The following is a 22,281-nucleotide window of genomic DNA, read 5'->3' on the forward strand; positions in this document are numbered from 1 at the left end:
TGACAGGAACCGCACTCTTCAACTTGTTGATCCGAAACGAGGCCCCAGGGGCAAACTCAATGGGGATCAATTATAGACATATTCTTTACGCAATTCTGGCTTTTTTTAAAGCCAGTTTTAGGGGTAGTTTTAGGGGTAGCAGCGTTAGAGGAAGAAGACATCTGAAAAGACTGAAGCGCCGTTTTCGTACACACGAAGCAACAGCTTTCGGAAAAACGGAAATTAAGCCAACTGGTGCGTCTCAAGCCATTTATACTGCGGATGACGTCTACACTCTACGGCAGCCTTCGAGGTTAGAAATTATGCATTCACCCAGCTGGGAGAGAAGCGCTTGGAGCCCCCTGGGAGTCTTAGCCAACAACACAAGGCTGTCGGCATAAAACAGCCAGGGGATCGCACTCTCATCCAGCTCAGAGGTGATCTCTTCAAATTGATATCACATATCTGAGATAAAAAATTTGAAGTGTGGATGCGCGTATATACCCCTGCTTAAGACCGCTATATGTTGTGATAGGGTCCGACAGGTTACCATCTCGAGAAAGATGAATTTGGACAGTAGTCTGTGAATGTAAATGATTGATCCGAAATGAGAGGTGGCCTGGGCAGGTGGCTCTAAATAATTTTCCATTAATAGTTCCCTGCACACAGTCGAATGCTGCTCTGCTTTGTTGGCGTTCTTGCAATTTTAAGGCCTGAATAGTGTGTAAATGTATCACTGTTCCGAGGCCTGGCACAAAGCCTGTTTGGTTCAGGTCTTGTAACTCAGTTTCTGGGATCCACTCGTTAAATTTTCTCACAATTAATCTTGCGAACAACTTCCTGTGGACATCTAATAAAGTGATTGGGCAGTAGATGCCCGGATCACTGCGGTCACCCGTTTTATAAATTGAAATCACAATAGATTTTCTCCATGAGTAAGGGAATTGTCGTGTTAGAATGGTTTCAGAGAATATAACCATTAATATTTTGGCCCGTGCTTCCGGGTGTGCTTTGATCATTTAATTAGACAGGCTATCAAGGGGCCCGAGAGGTACTCAATCTTGTGATATAATAAAGTATGTCATCAAAGTCGAACTCACAAGGAAAGATGGGTATCCCGAGATTGGTCAACTACATTGCCCAAGAAATGATAGGCCGCGTATAAGGTTTTGTAAAATGTTAGCAACACCTCTTTGGGAACTGCATTTATCTATGGACCTAACTGTGAGCACCCATTCGCTATATTGAGTAACCCCCAAATCCGGGCATAGTTCTTGGAGGCCACAGATTCTAGCATATTTTCAGCGTCTCATTGGTATATCAAGGCTTTCCTGGCATTAATCTAGTTTTTGTTTTGGCATTTTAGAATCCTCAGCCTTGCTGATGTTAAGGAAGAGGGTTGAGAGAGAATCTTTCTCTTTTCTGCTCGATAGATAGCTTTCCTTCCAGCTAATTCATGATAGTAGATGTGTAATTTGTTTGTAATGATTTTAGTGGTCGGATGCATTGTAGTTTTAAAAATGTGCATGGTCGCTACATATGAACCATGAGGAGTGGTAGTATCGGATTGTTGAATGTTTGACAAGTTTATAAGTTGGTTGTTCAGGCTAATAACGTGTTGGGTGTCCATCTAAATCTGTTCATGCCAGACAGCACTTGAGAAAAACACTTCCCAAATAGCGAGCGACCTGAGATTATAATGGATGCTGGGAACGGGGAGGAGTTTAAGGCTGAGTTAGCCCTGAAAATGAAAGAAAAAGTGAAACTAATTACAATGAAGCAAATCATTTTTATGGTAATGAATCACAGGTCTTGTGAATAAAATCCTCTGAAGTCTTAGCAGTACTCCATACCAAATTGATAATCCTTTTCCAAATTGGGCAGCGAGTTCAGCCAGGAACCAGCAGCCGACAGCACTTGACAAAAGCACTTTGCAAAAAGTGCGTGCGCAAAAACAATGCAGCCTCGAGTTAATATGGGATGCTGGGAAGGGGGAGGATTTTAAGGCTGACTTAGCCCAAATTGATAGTCCTTTTTCAAATTGGGCAGCGAGTTCAGCCAAGAGCCAACAGCACTTGACAAAAGCACTTACAAAAATTCATAGTGGCCATCCGGGAAAGGTTTTCTCCTGCTGTGTGCCATCCCAGTCTTCATTTTCCACGTTTCCTTTCATTGTATGCTAGAACTAGTTCACATCAGCATCCATGCTTTGACACTATGATGTAGCACAAGTACATAAAGTGTGTTAATTGCCCACAGGTCGGACCACCATTCATGGTAGATGTAGCGATCTTGTAAAGGGCCCTCATGCACTGGTGCCCTCAAACCTCGACTTCCAGTCCATTATTGACCACAATGTCTCAAACTGTGGGTGATTATTAGGTAAATAAAAAATATAAAAATTTCAAGTAAGAAAAAGCTTCATTGTGCACTCTTGGAGAAACTGTGGTGCTGGATAACAAAATATTGCATGTGTTCTGGATGCCATAGAGCTATGAAACTGAGAAAAATGTTCTGATGATAATTTATCTACATTTCTGCTTGGCTTACTGGCACTCCACCATGTGGAATGCTTGGTTATTCTGACCTTTAAACTGCTTTACTTTATCCAGCCTTTTATCATCCTGAATGCTACGTTAATGAACATGACAGGACAAGTTATTCATAGAGCATTCCCAATAATAAAGTGCTAAAGTTTCGCCTGTCAGTTTTTTTTTCTTCCTAGAAAATATTTATAAATCTTAAAATGTTCAAAGACAGCTCATCTTGGCTTTAAAAATGTTCAAAGCTTTTCTGAGATGTACTCTTCTGATTGCAAATGATAATGTCTGTACTGTTCGTACATTATTCCCTTGTAATCAATATTGTAATAGAGATGAGTTTCCTCATTTTAGGACACGCACATGAAATATGTTGTAAATTGAAAAGTGGTAGAAATCAGATATTCAGGCAAATGCAGGAGTACTAGATTGCTTTGCAATACGTTTATTTTTGATGTATTTAATATTTCTTCCAGTTTCAAGTTTGTGGAGCAACATTCCATATCGTGCTGAAAACTGGCATTCGTGGAGTACTCCCTCAATATTTTAGGGCAAGATCTGTTTTGGTCTACCTTAGATGCTTGTAGGTCCAAGTTGCTGCATTGAGTATTTTATGAGAAATTGTGGTATCACTTGGTCTGCACGCAACCTATCCTGTAGTATCGATTCTCATATTTTACATATATCTTAGTATGATATAATGTGGACCATGTGTGGGTGTGGCATTAAAGCAAATATTTTATAAACCAAGCTCCTCAAGTGTGACTCAGCCATAAAACCGGATTGTCGTCAATTGCCTGACAAACCTATGATTTGCAGACCCACTTTCCGATCCTCCTAAGAGTGATTTCACATTAAATGCGAAGCATGTGATCCCTTACGCTTCATGCATTGGTTTGTTAAATAAATGTAAATCTGAAGTTTGGCACCATGAACAATTGGATTAATGTACATCTGGTGGCAATAGCTGTTTAACTTGTATCACCAAACATCTATCAAATCTCAAGTTATGTAGAAGCAAATACCTTTCCAAGATTATATACTGAGCATAGCATTGTAGTGGGCAAGTTACAGAGACAATGTTTACATTTACTTCTAAGTGATTTTCAAGGCTAGTTCTGTTTGCGAGTGTTGCAGTTCTGCAGAAGTCGAAATTGGGCTAGAGAAAAGCTTCATCGGAATGAAATAACCCAAATTACTTTTTTAACCCAGTTAAAATAAAATGCTATTAAGAACTTCATTGGGTCTGCATGTTTATATTCATGAGAGAAAGAATGACCAATCCCTTGCTCATATAATGAGATCCTAGAGCTATTTGTCTGATAAAGAAACTCAGATTTTAAGGTTCAAATCATGCCAACAAAAAACTGCCGTTCAACCTGTGCAATCTTCCAGTACAAGACAAGAAGCATGCTTTATTTGTATGACATATACTAAATCCAGCTCATAGACCATACTGAAAACTGGTTTTTCCTAAAGGTGGAATAAAAACAATTACAGACACTACATTTATTGTATTCAATTCTAGAAAAATAGATTTGTTTTAAAGTTCAGAAAGGTTTTAAATGCTTTGATCACTTGAATGCAAGACATGCATTAACGGTTGATGCATGTCTATGCTTTTGCTATTTTTTCATTTTTCTACTTATGCTACTTTAATTTTAAAAACAAATTCTGTTTGTTGAAATTATGCTGGATTTCAGTGTATGGTAACTGGATATTCCGGCGTTAATGGAATTACCCACAACAATAGCTAAATGTTTTGAAAAAATAAGGAATGAACAGAAAAGGATTGCACTTAAAAGTGACCATCAATTTGCTTTAAGAATTAGCAGTACGAAATATTAGAATTCCTCACCTTGACATTCCATGGCTAAGCGATTGTAAGATGTCCCTGTTGGGCACTCTTCCAGACATTCCCCTTGGTAGAGCTTAGGATATGCAGTGGTGCATGATTCACAGTCATCATAGGAGATCCCAGAACAGGTGGCACAGCTGGGATAGCAGAGAATGCACTTTCCTTGGTCAAGATCTTCAAAATAGCCATCAGGACACGTGGCTCTGCAGGTGCCATTGAGAAGAAGGTATAGGTAACTGCATTCTAGTATAGAAGAAGAGACACTGAGTGCAATGATCAGAATTAGGGGTGGATGAGATCAATACCATTCAATTCAAGGCATATTACACACATTGGTGTTAGAAGAGCCAGAATTGTTTGAGCCACATGGTTAAAAAATAACTATAAGTAGCCTGTATCAGCTTGGGCTACTTGATTTCATTTATCTGGTTTAAGGACTGCCTTTTTCCCCCCAAACACCTTTGACATTTCTACTGGATCTGAATGTCACTGGTGCTATGAATGATCAGATGCCTATCTTCTTTGTTTTCTTAGAAGGTGCCATAAAGTGATATTCTTGCATTTCCGAGGCTAACAAATCAGCAACAAATAGAAATAAACCATCCCTCACAGCCATCACTCTGCCCCTTTTTCATGTAGGATTCAATGCACTAAAAGACAATGCAAGCAAGGCCCAGTAGCATATCATAGCATATCATAGCACATCACACCTCAACTCTCCAGACCCCTGGGCCACTTTCCTATTTATCATCCCTTACCCCTCATGTATCCATTCCCTTTGATCATTACCTACCCATGGGGATCATGTTTCAACCCCTTTGCCCCACCTAAAATCATATTGAGTTGATAAAATCCTTAAAGACGTGACACTTCCCCCCATCAACATAATGCAAATCAAAGTGTGTGCACACTCCCACAGAGGCCTCAAAGAACAAACTACTTCTGCAATGAGGAGAGAGAACAGCCAGCCGCTACCTCACCTGACAGTACATACAATCATGCAACTCAATGCACCCCGACCACAAAGTGCACATTCAATGGACCTTCTAGCAAACGGGGGGTGTTGGGCCTCATGCCGGATTCACCCATCACAGGAGTGAGGAGCAACCTTGCGGGAGTCTGAAACTCAGTGCTGAGCCGAAGACAACAGGGAGCCGCAACCAATTGAGTATGGATCCCTGTCACAGTACGAACCAATTGGACAGAAGAGGGAACCCGGGCTATGGGAGTATAGTCAGCCAGGGAGAATGTCCCCATTGATATGATCAAGCCCCCGACATGATAAGAAACGCAAGCTCTTCGCACAGTGAAACAGATGCAGAGCCTTACCTTGTGAAAAAGTGCCTCAGTAAAAGGGTAGATACTGGCTGCTCCCACCTTGGGCGCAGGTATGGTGGAAAAGAGAATACAGCCAGAGGCAGAGCACTGAGTGCACGGGGGAGAGAGCACCCCATTAATCATTACCGCTCTAAGCCTTATCACCTACAGGTCAACGCCAAACAGACCTTACATCCCTACAATGTTGGACATATACCATACCAAATTGCCACAAAAGAGCAACTGTGGGAAGAGGCCCACAGAGACTGGAGGCCAATATGATTGCAATATGATTGGCATAGAGAAAGCATACAGACCCAGTTCCCTATCCGAAAGGGACTCAACAGGAAAAGAGGACTATGAAAGTAAGACCATCGTCTCCCTGACACTTTCTTTATCACTCCCCTTGCTGGAGCCAGATGGAGAATAACATGCTCTACACCTGGGCTTATTTAACACTAACCAGCAGGACAGACCTAGAAGCAAACACCTCCAAGAAGACCACAGCCATATCATACGAGTCAAGAAGGAATCACAAACCCATACCGAGTTTCTCATTTTTTTCCTTTGAACTAAATAAATAAAGCACACGTCAAAGCATAATGTCCCTTGTCACCCTACCCTGGACAGAGAGACTCCCCTTTTTTCCATTACTTCTTGGTTGTCCATCTGCAATTAACTCTAGAAATACACCAGTTTTATACAAGATATGTCAACAATACATTAACACAATATAAGAGGGGAAACCCTCTCATTATAAATCCCAAAGTAGAAGAATTAGAGGCCAACAGGGAGCCACATTGAGCTTCAACACCCTTGCCCATCTGCCAAACGAAGGGTAACAAAGCTTTGTAACATCACAACAAAACCAACAGGTTACTATCCATCACACTTTAAAATGTCAACCTGTCAAGCACACAACCACAAAACATCAAACATACATCAACAAAAAGTATAATCACCAACATACTCGGTAACATTTGGTCATGGAAACAGTGAATATTTCACTTAAATACTGCATAACATCATAGGTCCCCTCCACCGACGCAAATCCCTACTACCGGGAACCAGCTCATCGGCCCACTTCAATGCCCTTCATTATTTTCTATGGCCCACATCGTCCAAGTTCAAAACTTTCTCTCCCAGAGCCCACCTGTTCTCATCCCTGGCCCACCTCTCCTCTGTCTCACAATAGCCTCACCTTGCCCAACATCATCTATTCCCTGGTTTACCTCTCCATTCCCTCGCCCTGCTTCTCTTCTCCATTGGCCCAGCTCTCAGGTAGAATGAGGCATGGTTCCTATCTCACCTTTCCTACCTCTTCTCTGTACCACATTTCTTTTCTGGTACACATCACCTTTGGCCTACATCTTCACTCTTTTGTGCCACATCTCCACTGCACTCACACAACTCTCCATCCTCTAATCCTATCCCTTATTTCACCTGTTCTACATCTTTTCTACTCTAGGCCAAGTTTCCTTTCCTTTCGACTGGCAAACCTCTCCCGGGCTCGACCCTGGCCACTTGGCCTTTGTCTCCTTTCCACTGGTTCACTGTCGGAAATCCTCTATTCTACACGGACGAGTCCTCAAATACCCAGTGTCAGCTGCTTTCAGGTCTGGCTTTGTCCACCAGGTCTGGGACTTCCTGGTGCAGGACTGCTGTGGGTCGACCATTCCAATTCGGTGATCTTAATAAAAATCATTAGGGTTTAATGTGTAGATCTTAGGTCAGAACACTAGGGCCAAAACTAGTAGGATGCATGGAGAGGACTGACAAAGCATTGAGATACAAGTTAATCATTAACATTGATTTCCAATCCTTAGGACAGACGATAATGGATAAATATCAATGTAATAAATTATAAGACCCCATGGAGTTTTGTAAAAATGATATCAATGATGTATGCCTTTAGTGAATACGTATCATGAGTAACACTGTGTTGGTTGCATGTTGATGTAATGAATTTATGGATTTCCTTGGGTAAAAAAAAGAAATGTTAGTCACTGTGCTATGTTATTGAGATTTACACTGTGCAAAGCTGCGATACGCATGCTCTCAAGGTGTTCTGGCTTATCTGAAAGAGGGGTGGGTGAGGTTAGTGTAGAGAGAGGGTAAATGCAAGATAGCTTCGCTTTCGTGTTGATGCATGCATGCCCGAAGTACCCTGTACTTTGCATGGGTGTCAGTTTCTAGGTGTTGTGTTTCAAGAGCTTAGAGGCATTTGTGTTAAAAGGGAATCTTTGTGCGCTTTTGGTGCTATGATACATTGGCTCGGGGTATGGCATGCAAGCTGGTTGTATGGGTTTAGTGTTCTGGTGTTGGAGGTCTGCTGTGAGGGGTGTTCAATAGCCATGTATGGGCGATTTATTTGGTATGCATATTTCATGTTTGAACCTAGAATGCGAGCAGGTTAGTGCAAGCAGCAATCGGAGCCCTTGATGGGCAGACAAACCTTAAACCACATATCGCAGATCATACCATGACATAGCGTGGCATGCAGAAATGCATGACCGTCACTCACAATGCATCTGAACCTATGGAAACACCTGGAAACGCCCTCACAGACTGGTGTCCTCCCCATACATTTAGCTTCTTGCAGGCAGGTGCCATTTCACTTTCTCCTATTGCCACGGTCAGATCCAGTCTGGCTGACTCCCAGGCCCTCCCTCTGTCTCAAATAGATGCATTTTACGCTAATTGCCACAAGGATTGGTTAATTGGCAGAAGTGGGAAGTGCACTTATTACCATAAACTATGTGCTAGCATTTATGGTAGGTAAGAAACTTTTGTTCAGAGAAATAACCTCTTGATGTATGAAGATCCCAGGCACAGATTTCAAAACTTCCTTGGTAGGGCTTAGGCTGAGCAGGCTGATTGCCATCTCAAACCTCACTAACTTGCTCATGTGATATGTTAATTGACCAGCTGGGACATTTGCCTGTTGGGGGAAAGTCCATCATGGCATAGGACAGAATTTGTCAGGTGATCGGGCAGGGGCAATAATCCGTGGTTGTTTCTCCCGGTAGTCTACCCCAGCTTCCCCCACAAGGTTCAAACCTCTCTTACACAGTGGGCACAGCCACAGGTCAAAATAGAATCCTTCCCACCTGCCACTCCTCACCTATTTTTGCAGTTGTTCCATAACTTCAGTTTCAGAATGCTGCACTTTAATTGCTAAGAACGTCAGCATTAATAAATATATATATTTTGTATTTTTGTAAATTTGAAAAATTAAATTCAGCTTGAATGTCAGATGTTTTGGAGGGGGACTGATATAAAGGGTTTGAATGTTTTTAGTAGGAATGTTACCTTTAGTTTCCCTTTTGATCTAACAGGGATAGAGGTTACAAGTTGTGGTTGCATATAAGAGATTGGGGTAAAGGGGTTCAGGTTACTGGTTCGGGGCTGGTGGTTGTGAGTCTGGAGTCAACCTTTGGACATGGAATGGATCAGCACCCCACTATTCCAAAGGATCAACACCTCTCGTTTAAATCCTCCCTGGCCTTTTACTTTTCAAATGGTGTCTTCCAGAGGTCCTTTGCCAGCCCACTGAAATATCGATTTTGGCACCCAACCTCCTTTATGAAACTCAGCTCTCTGTTAATCTCTTCCATCATAAACTGTCCGTATTCACCATTTTATAATAACACTGACCACCCTTTCAGCAGTAGAGGCAGCTGCCTGGTCACTAAACCACTTGGGTGTGCCCAATTTTTCCTATAAAAATCTCAGTCTCTATCTCGGAAACAAAAAGCCAGTCAGAGCCTTGACCACCGAGGATCTTCCATAGGACCATATGAGTGAGGGCATTATGGAAGGTGGCATGGGTGCTTTGGTCTGTGTTTGAATGTTGAAGCAGGTGTGTGGTGCATGTAATGAATTGTTTTGGACACAAACAACATAATATTAGGGCAAGCTCTCTTGCTTTAACTGCAGCTGGCATGCTTTAATTCTCTGTGATGGCCTACTACATAGAAGGCCTTCTCAACTGAAGCTCTTGCCATCACATAGCTTTCCTAGCCAAACAAGGGATTTTTTTACCCCAGCCCCATTCGCCTGTCAAACACCACTCTTTGCACATGTGCTGTGCCCAGAGGAGTCTCCTGGAAAACGGATGAGCAAAGTAGGTTGAGTCTTGAGCTTGCACTAAGCCTTAACCCTGTATACCAAGAAAGGAACAACAGTTGTGTGTTCCATGTATCTGGGAAAATATGACTGATGCCAAGAAAACAACAGAGCTCCCAATAGATATGGACTGTTTCCACATAACAAGGAGGATAGAAAGGCTGGCAAATAGGGAATCTGGAAAATGGAGCTAAGGCCAGCCTCGTCTTGTCTCCCGTGGGATACCTACCCTTGCCCAGGAATCTGTAACCGCTAGTTGGGAATTACCAATAGGTAAACCTCATCTAATCACTGGTTTTAAAATATAGTCGTTTCCCTGAATGCAGGCTCACTGACTCCATCAGGGTCTTCCTAGCTTCCAACGTCTCAGAAGAAATGTATCATCACATCATCCGTATGAGAGTAAAAAAATCACATGACCTATACAGTCACATGATAGTAGACCAGAAATGAGTGTACTACTTTCTTGGCGGATACAATTTGATTTCTTCTGAGACGCGAGACCAGAGTATTGAGATTAACATCTGAAAGAAATTTTAGGTAAGGGACAGATTAGCTTCAACTAGCTCAATTAATGCTTAAACCTTTGAATAGATGAGAGGAAAGTATGTATTGCCGTTATACTGTTAAGAGGCAAAGGAGGAATTTGAGGCGTGCAGATATGTACTGCACATGGGTACTGTGATAGAGAGGTAGTTAAGCATTGGAATCGGGAACTAACATTAAAAAGCAGACAAGGATGTTTTTTCAGCAGAAGCACAAATACAAGCCCTTCATTATATATTTCTTTCAGAAATAGGTACCCTGGGTGAGATCGCGCTAGCAAAATGATCCATTGCCAGGCACGATTCATTTTTCCCATCATTTGAATTACAGCTGAGACCAGAAAAATAGGTGAGACTGACGCTACTCTTTGGAGCATTAATGAAGGCATAGCAGAGGGCACAAATTGTAGAATGATAATGTACGGTTTTTTAATGATTCTCTTAGAACGCTGGCCGCCACATTGAAGAAGCTTCCAAGAGTAAAAGTTAGGATTTCTCACCGGGAAGAGATGAACCTTAGAGTCCATAGAATACCAAGTCTGTAGACATCCAACATACAGGTAGAGTCTTTTTCTTGTGTATGTTTGTGAAAGTGTGATATTGAAACAATAGATTCCCCTTCAAGTACACTGGGGGTCTAGGCAGAATTGTTCTACATTGACAATTATGTTTGGGAAGGCTACGGCCAATTCTAGACATATTAGAGAAGGTGGATGTAGAATTATTTATGAAGGGTTCTCAACCATTTTAGAATTCATGGCAGAATGGAAGGTTGTCGAACATGTTCTGTATATCTAAATATGCTAAAAGAAGTTGTGAAAATGTAATAAATAATTACTACTGATATTTCATGTGAATTGATAGGCCTTTTTTATATATCTCAACAGATTGTGTTTCTCCTGAAGAAGGGGGGTTCACCCCGAAACACGTAGAGCTACCAACATTAAATCTGGGACTTTATTCATTTATTTTTTCAAACTGAAGGATTATGGAGAGACCATTTTTCTTCTAAGTCTGATTAATGTATCAGTGCATTGTTATTGAGACTTTTTTGTTAATGAATTATTTATAGGAGTGTTGTTGAAATTTATATTGTAAGATTCTGTATTATGAAACAGTAAATATATTTTGAATCTTTTCTTGACTGATTGATTCAGCGTTGATGGTGTGCAGGGTACGGGAGTGTCTACAGAGTAGACACTTTATTTACTTGTTTATTGTCAGACGTTGTGTCAAAGCTGCTTTCCTCCCTTGCACCCCAAGTTTGCATTTTATATTGAGAAAATTGTTAAAATTAGAGTTGTAAAAAACAGGTGTGCACCTGGAGCCCCTAAATGCGATTATTATCGGATGTTACCATTAACTCTGATTCATCCGGCTCTAATGAGGAAAGTCCAAAATTGCATCACACTCTGAGGTATGCGAATGATCAGATGCAACTTACTTCCACTACAATGCTGCGCTAAATGTCATATTGAGTGAATCTGTAAAACTCGACAGCAATATTAGGGATGAAGTAGAGGCGCACTATTTGGATTTTAGTAAAATTAAACTTATGCTTGAAACTTGGAACTCTACACCTGTAAAACATGTACATCTGACAACACCAGTTGATCTGAATAGAGCTACATTAGCAAGCCAAAATAGTGGTGTAATTATTAACGACACCTCTGGCATTGAAGACTTGGATAAGAATGTATCCACCAAAAACCCTAAGCAATTGTCTAATATGAGCATCGAGAGTGTTACTGGGGAAGATGAAAAAATAACCAGCAAACCAAAAATAAGTTGAGTAAAAAAAGAAGGAACATGAAGAAAATGAATAACGCTAATGAGGAACCTATAAAGAAATAATCTCCAAAGAAAAGGCGTAAATAATAAAAGTTCTAGAAAATATTTAAGGATGCTACAATTAACAGAAGAAGCAGCGGTAGAAGCAATGGAGAACTCAAAGACAGCGCCACCCTCTATTAGTAAAAAGAAATCTAAGCAGACCCAAATCACATTCACAAGCGAAGAGGATGCCAAAAATGCAGAGTCTAACAATGAGGCTCCCCAAGGTAGTAGTGCTATGGTAAGGTTAAAGGTTGATAATCTAACCGTGGTGAAGACTAATTACCGTGATTAGGCTAGGCAAACTACTCAAAACTTGTCATCAGGGTGGGTGAAAAGACTGCACAGACACACAGTGAACTAAGGGACCCTCATCACCTGCCTGGCGGCAGCTTCAAACGCCACTCTGAGGCCGATTCTACAAAAAAAGTTAATTGTATAAACTATACTATATTACCCCTAAATAAAAAAACAAGTAAAAAATCCAGATTACAGCCATATGGCTGCTCTATTTCTAGAATCCACATTTTGACCGGAGTACTGTGTTACCCTGCATTGCCCGAATATTGCTCTTTTATGAAGTCCTCCGATTTAGGTTAATCTCTACTGAAGATATTGATTTAGTGGACTTTTTTTACTCTAATAAACTGAATATTGTGGCTATTAAAATCCCTCAAGAGCCATTTATAATTTGACTATAAAGACACTGAGATCTGTGATTTTTGGGGTATGACATGAGACTGAAGTGGGACCAAAAAACTTTAATCAGATCTGCCATGCAAAAGACAAAAGAACAATTTGAACTTAAGGCTTAGGCCTCAAAATATCATGTATAAATGCTTTAGTATCCAACCATCGAGTGACACAAACGGACCTGGAGAAAACGCATGGCTATGCCAAAGATAACATGGTTACCAGCAGCACCCGCTAATGAAATTTAAAATTAGGGAGGAGAAATAGTTCTCGTGTAATGTGAGGGGGGTATAGTAAACTGTTATATAATGTTTCGCTCTGCGCAGAAATTAGCTCACACACAGTTATATTCTTTTGGGAGACTTGCACGTTGAATTCAACAGTGTGGGATGGCTATTTACTATTTCAACAAAAGCCTCCAGGTAGACAGGTGGTCGGCTCTTAGGAGAGCTAATAATTTCCATTAGAAATAAGTGTTGTGAATTGTAAACTAGTAGAGGATGAATTTAATGTCCTCCTGGCAATAAGGGTGTCATTGATACTTGGGGCATGAGTGCAAGATCTCTTTGATAAATGTCTAGTGGACCCCTCCCACTCCGAGATTGATAGCATAATATCTGAACTTGGAGTCTTAATAGAAGACTTAAAATATGAAATACCAGATGGAGACATTGTAATTTCAAGGGACTTTTATTATATGTGGCTAGTGCCAAATGAAGACACCAATACCTTTAGAGTGGACTTTTCTCACCAGAATGTAAAAATAAAATGGTATCTTAAATTGTGGGGCAATCCTTTTAATGCATAAGGACTCCATATGCTAAATAGAAATGTCCAGAGAGCTATCCTGAACAAACCCACTTGGCAAAATGGTGATTGGCATTTATGGATAGGTATTTTCATGACGAAATAAATCTTTCTTAAATGCAAGTATTTCTACGTTAAGGAAACAGACAAGTGACCACCATATGTTGAACCTCACATTATGCTTAATAAATGTCACAAGCCAATCACAGGGCCTAAAAGAACTGGAGGTAAACTATACAAAAAAATAATATCGAAGCCAAAGTTGATCACTATTTTTGACAGAATAAAAAAATGCCATATTAACTACATTAAATGTAAATATGGTGGTGACAAGTGCTGTTCACTTCCCTACATTTATTCAAAATTAAATAAGCAAACATTCAGCGAGTGCCACAAACAGAGACCCACACTGCAAACCTTTGATGATTCTGTACAAATCAGGACGAGAACTTTTCATGGGGAGATTCGAACTTTTAGTGCATTTAAATATTGATTAATTGGAAAAAGCTAAGAAGAAAAGGCTACAAAAGTATACAAATATGTTGATAGTAAATAGGTAGTTGCTCGAGCATAGGGATGGCGAACACATGCTGGAAGCCATCTTTAAAAATAATAGTATCCATTTTTGGTCATACATACAGAAAGGCGACCAATTCCAAAGGGAAACTCAGACAAACCCTATATCTAAGGAGAGTTGCGTTAATCATTTAGCTGCCTTGTATATACATATAGTGAGACCATTTAGCCGATTAAAAAAAATACAATTCGAGGGCTAGGCCCAAATGGCGGGACCAAAATAGCTTTTAAATGAGCCCTGGAAATATGGGTCTGCCTTTCTGTTTATATATTTTGGTGATGTATTATATTTCTGGACCCCAGCTAATTATCGTCCAATTATATTAGTGGACACAGAGGGCAATATCTTCATCATTGGTCTTGAAAGAAATTGAATTATGGGGAAATACAACTTGTAGAGTGTCAAAATATCAAACAGATTTTAGGAGGGGAGTAAGTGCATCCATCAGTTCTTTAACAAATAAGTCATTCATGTGATATTTTGTAGGGAGTTACTAAAGTGTATGAGTCCAAGTTGTACAGATATCTAGCATTTTTTGTGACTTTGGGCTCAGGTCAAAGGCTGTTTGTGGACCCTGCTTGCACACTCAACATATGAGTATTGATGCACTAATTAGGTCTCTCCCAAAGGCTAAAACATTGGTGGTTAGCTCAACTCAATATTAGCCCCATCAGCTATTTTTACATCCGTCAATGGTTTTGTCTTGAACTCCCTGATAGACAAGGCCTATGAAATGGGTAATCCACCTTTGTACATTGTCAGTAGTGACCTTACACAGGCTTTTGATATTGTGGGGAAACTGAAAAACTGGCAGATCCCATAGAGTTTTCTAAATATTCTCATCTATCGCCAAAAGAACACCAATCTCGGGGTTAGGTTGGACACAAAAGGAACTCTGTCTAGGGAGATAACAACAGAGAGGGGACAGAGAATGGGGTGTGTCTTAGCTTTCTGTCCGTTAAACTCGTATGTGTCTGACTTAGGGGATTGTTTAAACAAGGCAGCTTTTTTTCTCACCTCAGATAGATCGTCATAAAATGTGCTGGCTCACGTATGTGGAAGATGCACTTCTTATAGAAAACACACAGGTACGTTTTCAACGATAGATTAACGTGTTCCAAATGTATATGGATGAAAATGAATTCAAAATGAACACAATCAAAACTAACATAATGTACTTCCCTTGTCATAAAAGGGGCCATTTTAAAAGTAAGTCAGGAGGACATTGTTTCTAATCCGGTTGCTGCTAAAATAAAACTGTACTCGTGGGATTGGTGCAATAGCTGTGATTTAAGGGGCCAATATACTTTATATAAAAATACGGCACATAAAAAAAAAAAGTAGGCATTCTTCCAAATTACTTGGAGAAATTCCCAAATTGGAGCTACATGAATGTTTTCCTTAGATTTAGAAGAGATCTTATCTCGACTAGGGAAATAGAATATATTAGGAAGACTGTATGATAATACCTGTACATTTTATTTAAGTAAACAAACTGAGACCCTTCGACATATTCAGGGACGTCATTTCACGAAAATGCCAGGGGTAGTGGAAGCGACATCACACGACTCTTGACCTTTGATGACATCACAGGAATTGATGTCATTCGACCCCACCTCAAAGTGACATCACATGAAGTGATGGAACACGACCTTTCACCCCTTGACAAAACAGGAAGTTGCATCACACAGCATTGTTACTAAGTACACTACGGAAAATAGGGTTACAAGATCACTAATGTGATATACATTTCATACAAGAATGGATCACCATATGTATCATTAATATCAGTGCATATAGGCCCATATTACCAAATTACTGTGAATGCAAGCAGATGTCCAAGGCCAAATTAAAATGGTGTGTTATTATATACACTTACCGTTAAGCGCTTTATATAGAACGAATATACATACAATATCACCCAACCTGTGTTGGTACGCATATCAACCTCACGATGAAAGGCTAAGCCGGCTTTGCCTGGATTTGAACCTGCAACCTGCAGATCACACACAAATCGAAGCAGCAATCACTCAACCCCCTGTGCTATCTTACCGGCGATAGCTAGCTGAGAGGCTATAGTAAAATGAGCAATTACATGTCTGAATGGTCTCAAAGTCAGAAAGCAAATTACATTATGTAGTGGATACCATTAAACTGGTAACTGAGATTTAACAGCAGGCCAGTTCATCTGCAGGTCTGGTGCAAAGTTGGTCATGTCAAGCCTGCGTGGACCAACTTTTCAGGCAAAATAAATATCATTGGGAAGGTTTAGAACTGTGTATTAAAGAATGTAGAGTAGTGCAGGGAACACGGAGCACTCAGGCGGCATCCCGTACTCTGGGCACTCGTTACCTCCTAAATGCAAAGAAACATCCTGAGAGCATGCCAGGAAGAGAGCAAAGATAGACACATGACAACAAAACATTAATTGTGGCACGATGAAATCAAGGGGCACTTTATGTGCTATTGTCAAACATTTCTACACTTTACTCAAGCTTTTAGGCACAAGGATTTTGTCATGTGACTGTGGACACTGAGATGGAATGTCTTCTGAAGATCGTAACAGAGACAATGGCAGAATAAAACATCATATTACTGCAACTTCCGAAAAACAAAATAGATAGGGTCTTATTCACATAAGCGTTTTGTAACGGCACAATCCCATAGGAAAATGATTAGTGAATCAGGCCCTTAGTCCGAAATGGATGCTTCTTTTTTCTACTCTAAATGCTTTTTGGAGGTTTTTGTCTGTGTTGTGAATTTGAGGTGTTTAGGAACAGACTAAATCAGTGACTCACCCCATGAAGTGTGCCTGAAATAAACCTTTAATGAGTCTAGCAATTAATGTATAGAATTACAGAAAGACAAATTATTTGTTATCCTTCTTCTTTCTTATTTGGGGTCACTGCTCAAAGTGTTACACTTGTTGAAACCCCTGTTTCTTTTTTAGACGCCTGAACCAGAAAGCCAGCCACTCCAGAAACAAAGCCATATGGCACTGGCCACAGCTCAGGAGTTTCAATTTGTTTTTAAAAAAAAGTTTTTTTCTTTTGTCTTTAGGGGTTGCAAGGGAGTCCACAGGGCTAGCAAGGGAGAACCATGGTGACCCCCAAATATCATAAAATATCCTGATTTGCAAACCCTGAGACAGGAAATATTTATAAAATTAATCCAAGGAATATTTGTTAACTACAGTGAATTCTGGGGACGTCTTTTTAGTGGGCGAAACATTGCCCTTACAATAGCTGTAGGGAGGTTTTTAAGAGTGTCTTAATGGTCATTATTTGATGAAATTCATAAATAATAAAATCTAACAAGCATACATCTAAGATATGAATGTGTATTGAATGAACTTACTTTTTCCCCTTATTTTGTGTGTATATATATATATATATATCTTTGTATATTGTTTTTAATCTTTCCTCTCTACTCCTCTGCACCACCACACCATTTGCACACTCCGGTGCACCCTTTATTTTCTGCCTGCTCCGAAGGACCTTTCCAGCATGGCGGTCCCGCTTGGCAAAATTACCAGCTGATTTCTTCCTGCCGGCCTGGAGAGGCCGCTCGTCACGATTGGCCAGCCTCCAGAACAACAGCAGACTGAAGCGTTGCCGGCAGGCGATCGCTGGCCCCCTCAAGGGCCATGACTAGAATATCTCTTGCATGGTGGGTGAGCCCACTTTCCCCTCCACTCCTCTGCATCACCACCACAATTTGCACACTCCGGTACACTCTGCATTACTTGCCTGCTCCGAGGGACCTTTCCAGCAGGCTGCCCCGTGCTGCACTGTTGCCAGCTGCTTTTTTCCTCCCGACCTGCAGAGGAGGCTCTCCTTGATTGGCCAGCCTGCGGAACAGCAGACAGAAGTGTTGCCGGTCGACGATAGCCGGCCCCCTTAAATGGCCTATTCGAAGGGCCATGGCTTTCCCAATCTGGCCCTGTCTGGGCCTGGGAGGACCCATCAACCTTCTTCAAACCATCATCATCTGAGCGGAACTGCTCTGAGTACCGTTCACGCCGTTGTGCAACCTAAGGTAAGAGGGCCACATGTTCACCTCAGCTCACACCAACGTCCTATTCCTGGTGGCCTCTACCCCCCTAACACTATTTGCCCTTTATCTCCCTCCTGATCTCTCCAACCTCTCACGGCAACGCACATCCATTTTTCTCAAGACATGCACGGTGGTAATTGTTGTGCCTTACATCGCTGCACCCCCATTGCCGCAACGTTTGTGTGTGCTCCTGGACTTTCACACTCTGGTGTTTTCAACATCCCTGCACTCCCTTTTCCCCTGCTGTGCTTTTCTAGCCCTACTTCCTTCTTTCTCCATCCATAACCTTCCCATCTTCTCCCGTCTCTCCTCCCTCCCACTTACCCCTCTCCTACTACAAGTCTCATGCACTTATCCCTATCAGAAACACTATTGGCATGTACGATAGCCATGTACGATAGACTTATTGTTTTGTCTGTTCTTACCCTACCCTCTCCCCTCACCTTACTCCATGTATAGCTCTTGCATTGTTGAAACCACCGTTAGGCACGCACAATAATTGTCATATGTTGTCATATGTTGTAATCAGTTTGTATTCCTCTTTGTTCTATGTTGTACCTCTAAATGCATAGCACTTGCACATTCTGAATGTTCCAATGCCTTTTAAGAATGTCAACTCTGTTTTTGCTTAACTACTCACCCTCCATGCGTTGGAGCGCTTTGAAATGCTTATTTAAGTGTATAGGCGCTATGTAAATGACCAATATGATATGAAATGGCATTTAGAACGCGCCTATACACAAGTGTTTCGAGGCGCGACGAGGCAAGGGGGGGGCAGAGGGAAGACAGACAACGATCTTACTAGGCCAGGTGCCAATCAGATCGCGCAAGTGCATGGGAAGGGGAGGGGGGAGAAGTGCATGGAGGAATGGGGTGAGGACAGTGCAGTACAAGGGATAAGAAATCAATAACAATAAGAAGTACGACCAGCTGGTGGCAAGTGCAGGGTAAGTGCATACTTCAGGTGTCAAGTGCTGGTAGTGGGACTGTAGGGATACAGAAACAGTCCCCAAGTGATGGGGTTGCCAGGGAGGCAGTGCAGGAGTGCGACTGGAGGAGGGGGGGGGGGACCTGGGCCCGAGATCGGAGAGTGGCCAGATAACCAGTGCAATTTCAATTTCAGCCAGGAAGTCCGCAAGGAAGAGGAGGAGAAAAAGCAGAAGCAAAGAGAAAGGTTTTGAGGTGCTTCCGGAACCGAAGATGATTCTCCTCAAGTTTCAGGGGGGCAGGGAGGCTGTTCCAGAGGGAGGCCCCAGCCAAAGAAAGAGTTCTACCACCAACTCATTGCTTGGATAAGCGACTGACCCTGAGGGAGTTTGAGGCAGATGAGTGAAGAGCTAGAGAAGGAAGGTATTTAGGAAGAGAGAGTTGAAGGTATTGAGGCCCCGGGCCTCAAAAGCCCTTGTGAACGATGCAGAGGGTTTTGAATTTCATCCTTGCAGCCACTGGGAGCCAGTGCAGAGATTTCAGTCCTGGAGAGATACGATCCCTGGGCTTCAGGCCAAGAACAAGTCTCGCAGTCCTGGTCTGGATAAGTTGCAGGGGGCGGAGGGTAGAAGCAGGCAGATTTAGAAAGAGGCTGTTGAAGTAGTCCAGCCTAGAGAGGACCAGAGCTCTGGAGACAGTGAGCTTCTGGGGGAAGGAGAGGAAAGGAAGAATACCCCTGTGGAGGTGCAGTTGGTAGTGTGACTTCTTAGAGACGTCAGAGATATGAGGAGAGAAGTAGAGTGTAGAGTCGAAGATGACCCTGAGGTTTTTAGCCTTGCAGATGGGAACCGGAAGAGGGCCAAGGGAGGCCGGCCAGAGAGCTGCAGGAAAGGAGGGAGCGGGTGTGCGGATGAGGAGAATCTCAGTCTTACTGGCATTAAGGCAGAGGTCGTTGGCGGCACACCACTCCTGGATAGGAATAAATAAACATACAATAAATACATTTAAAAATAAATATGTACTTTGCTGCATCTTCACAGTGATTAGAAACTTTACACTGGAAGTTTGGCCTGGTGGACTTCCTTTGCTCGTGTCCTGCATCCTACATGATCTGATGAACTAAATCGAACTTTGTCTGAAAGTCACAAACTGTTGTACTGGTGGTGCAACCTGATTTTTTAACTATAACATTTAAGAATTGGACCTGGTGTGCATTATGTTGGGTTACATCTCTGTTATTGTGGTCATGGTCAGAATATTTATATATTATTGCCTCACTGTGACAGACACTTTCCGTACTACCTGCAGTGAAAAGGACTGTCCTTCTGTACATCCGTGGGTTCACAGTGAAAACACCTATTTGCACTATTACTGGCAGTATGGCTGAATTCTGAACCTGACCGATTGCTGAGTCTGTGCCATTTGCCCCATGCTTTATCCTCCAGGTTTCCTATTGCACCCATCCACTTTCAGTGGGGGGATATCTGTTTGGATATCAAGTTGTTTACTCAGCCCGAAGGCCCAGGATCCCATAGCGATGCTCATTCCCACTTAGGCTTAACCGGTCCTCCAAATGTTCCCACCCTGGATCAAGTATGCACTACACAAGCAGCACACCATCTTTCCTACCTAGCAATTGGTTTCATTTGTTATGCCAACCTAGGTCCCATGTTCATGGGAACTAGCAAATGCCATTATTACCGGTCCACCAACTCTAGTATAGTGATCGATAATGTTACATTTGCCTTCAGACGTAATTTTTCAGTTTCCCTGTCCAGGTACGCTATGTATTCTGGAACTTACTTAATCAGTGGGGACAAAGGTTATCCCTGGTTACCCATTTATTGGGAAGGGAGTTGTTACATGGGGTATAGTCTGACTGTGGTGGGGGTGGGATAACTTGTACAAGCCCATAAATGGATACAATCTGACCCAATTGTCATGGCTGGTGAGGGATATTGCACATGTCACCACGTCCTCCCTGACCATTGTCACGAGAACAAGAAGCCATCCAAACTATGGTGCTTCAAAGTCATGTGGCTCTAGACATAATGCTGGCCTCACAAGGAGGCGTGTGCAAAATCATCAAGAGTGATTGCTGTACTTTTATATCAAGTTACTCAATGAATAATACTGACATTGTCCCTTGCATTCGTCACACTGTAAACCTCCTTCACACCAGTCCAGAGGCTTTCTGGACCTTTGGATTTTGTATTGTAGGTCTTTTGGGACCCCATGGGTACAACTATTGATCAGATTTTACTTACAGCAGTAGTCATCATTTGAAGCCTGTTTTGGCTGTCAATGGTTTACAAGTGCCTCTATTTTTTACTATGCAACACCCGTTTCGAGGTGTCTCAAACTAACCAAGTGCTTAACTCTTGTGCTACTGAAGATATAATTTGATATGATATGCCAGGATGCAATGTTTGTTCACCCAAGAGATGTTTGTAATGAGACTGGATTTAAGGTCTAATAGGAGGATACTGTGGGGGCAAGTTTGGGAATTGAAAAGTGTATGTTTTCCCTTGCATATTATTCCATTATAATTTTGAGCAGATACTGCAAACTGCCATGCTTAAACAACTGCTTCTTGCTTGAGTGAGGCCAGGCTTGTGCAGGTCTCGTGTGTAGGGGGATGCTTGCCTTCACATCTCTCGCTTCTGAGGGGTTTCCTTTTTGGCATATGTAAGCGTGTTTTAGGCACTTGATTTCTTAGGAATCATCAGACGGAAGTCATATTACAAGCATTCTCCCCTGCTTCAGAGCATGTGAATTTCTAAGCAGTATATTCACCTTCATTGCTGTCATCCCTGATAACAGAGACTAACATGAAAGAGTGCAACTGGTATCAAAGATTTTGATAGTGGGGCTTTTTCCCTGCTAGCAAAATTGTTTCAGTATGATTCCTTGCCTTGTCTGGACAACCCCTTCCATTGTAACGCATGTGTTCTTTTGGGTATAGCTACGGTGCATGGAGGGAGGGAGTTCTCACATGTGCCGAAGTCTCCTAATGACATT

The 22,281-nt window shown here is 41.8% G+C and overlaps 1 protein-coding gene across 1 annotated transcript in view; it reads right to left on the minus strand.

Annotated features, from left to right (window-relative positions):
• The window catches only part of LOC138504127 (proprotein convertase subtilisin/kexin type 5-like), a 1,167,632-nt gene that overhangs the window by 669,959 nt on the left and 475,392 nt on the right, over positions 1–22,281 (minus strand). Inside the window, exon 10 of the mRNA XM_069624346.1 lies at positions 4,378–4,620. Within this exon, the coding sequence (XP_069480447.1) occupies positions 4,378–4,620 (243 nt within the window). The remainder of the gene's footprint in view (positions 1–4,377; positions 4,621–22,281) is intronic.

Source organism: Ambystoma mexicanum, chromosome 11, assembly GCF_040938575.1.
Source record: "Ambystoma mexicanum isolate Mex_15411 chromosome 11, UKY_AmexF1_1, whole genome shotgun sequence".
NCBI classification, from domain to species: domain Eukaryota; kingdom Metazoa; phylum Chordata; class Amphibia; order Caudata; family Ambystomatidae; genus Ambystoma; species Ambystoma mexicanum.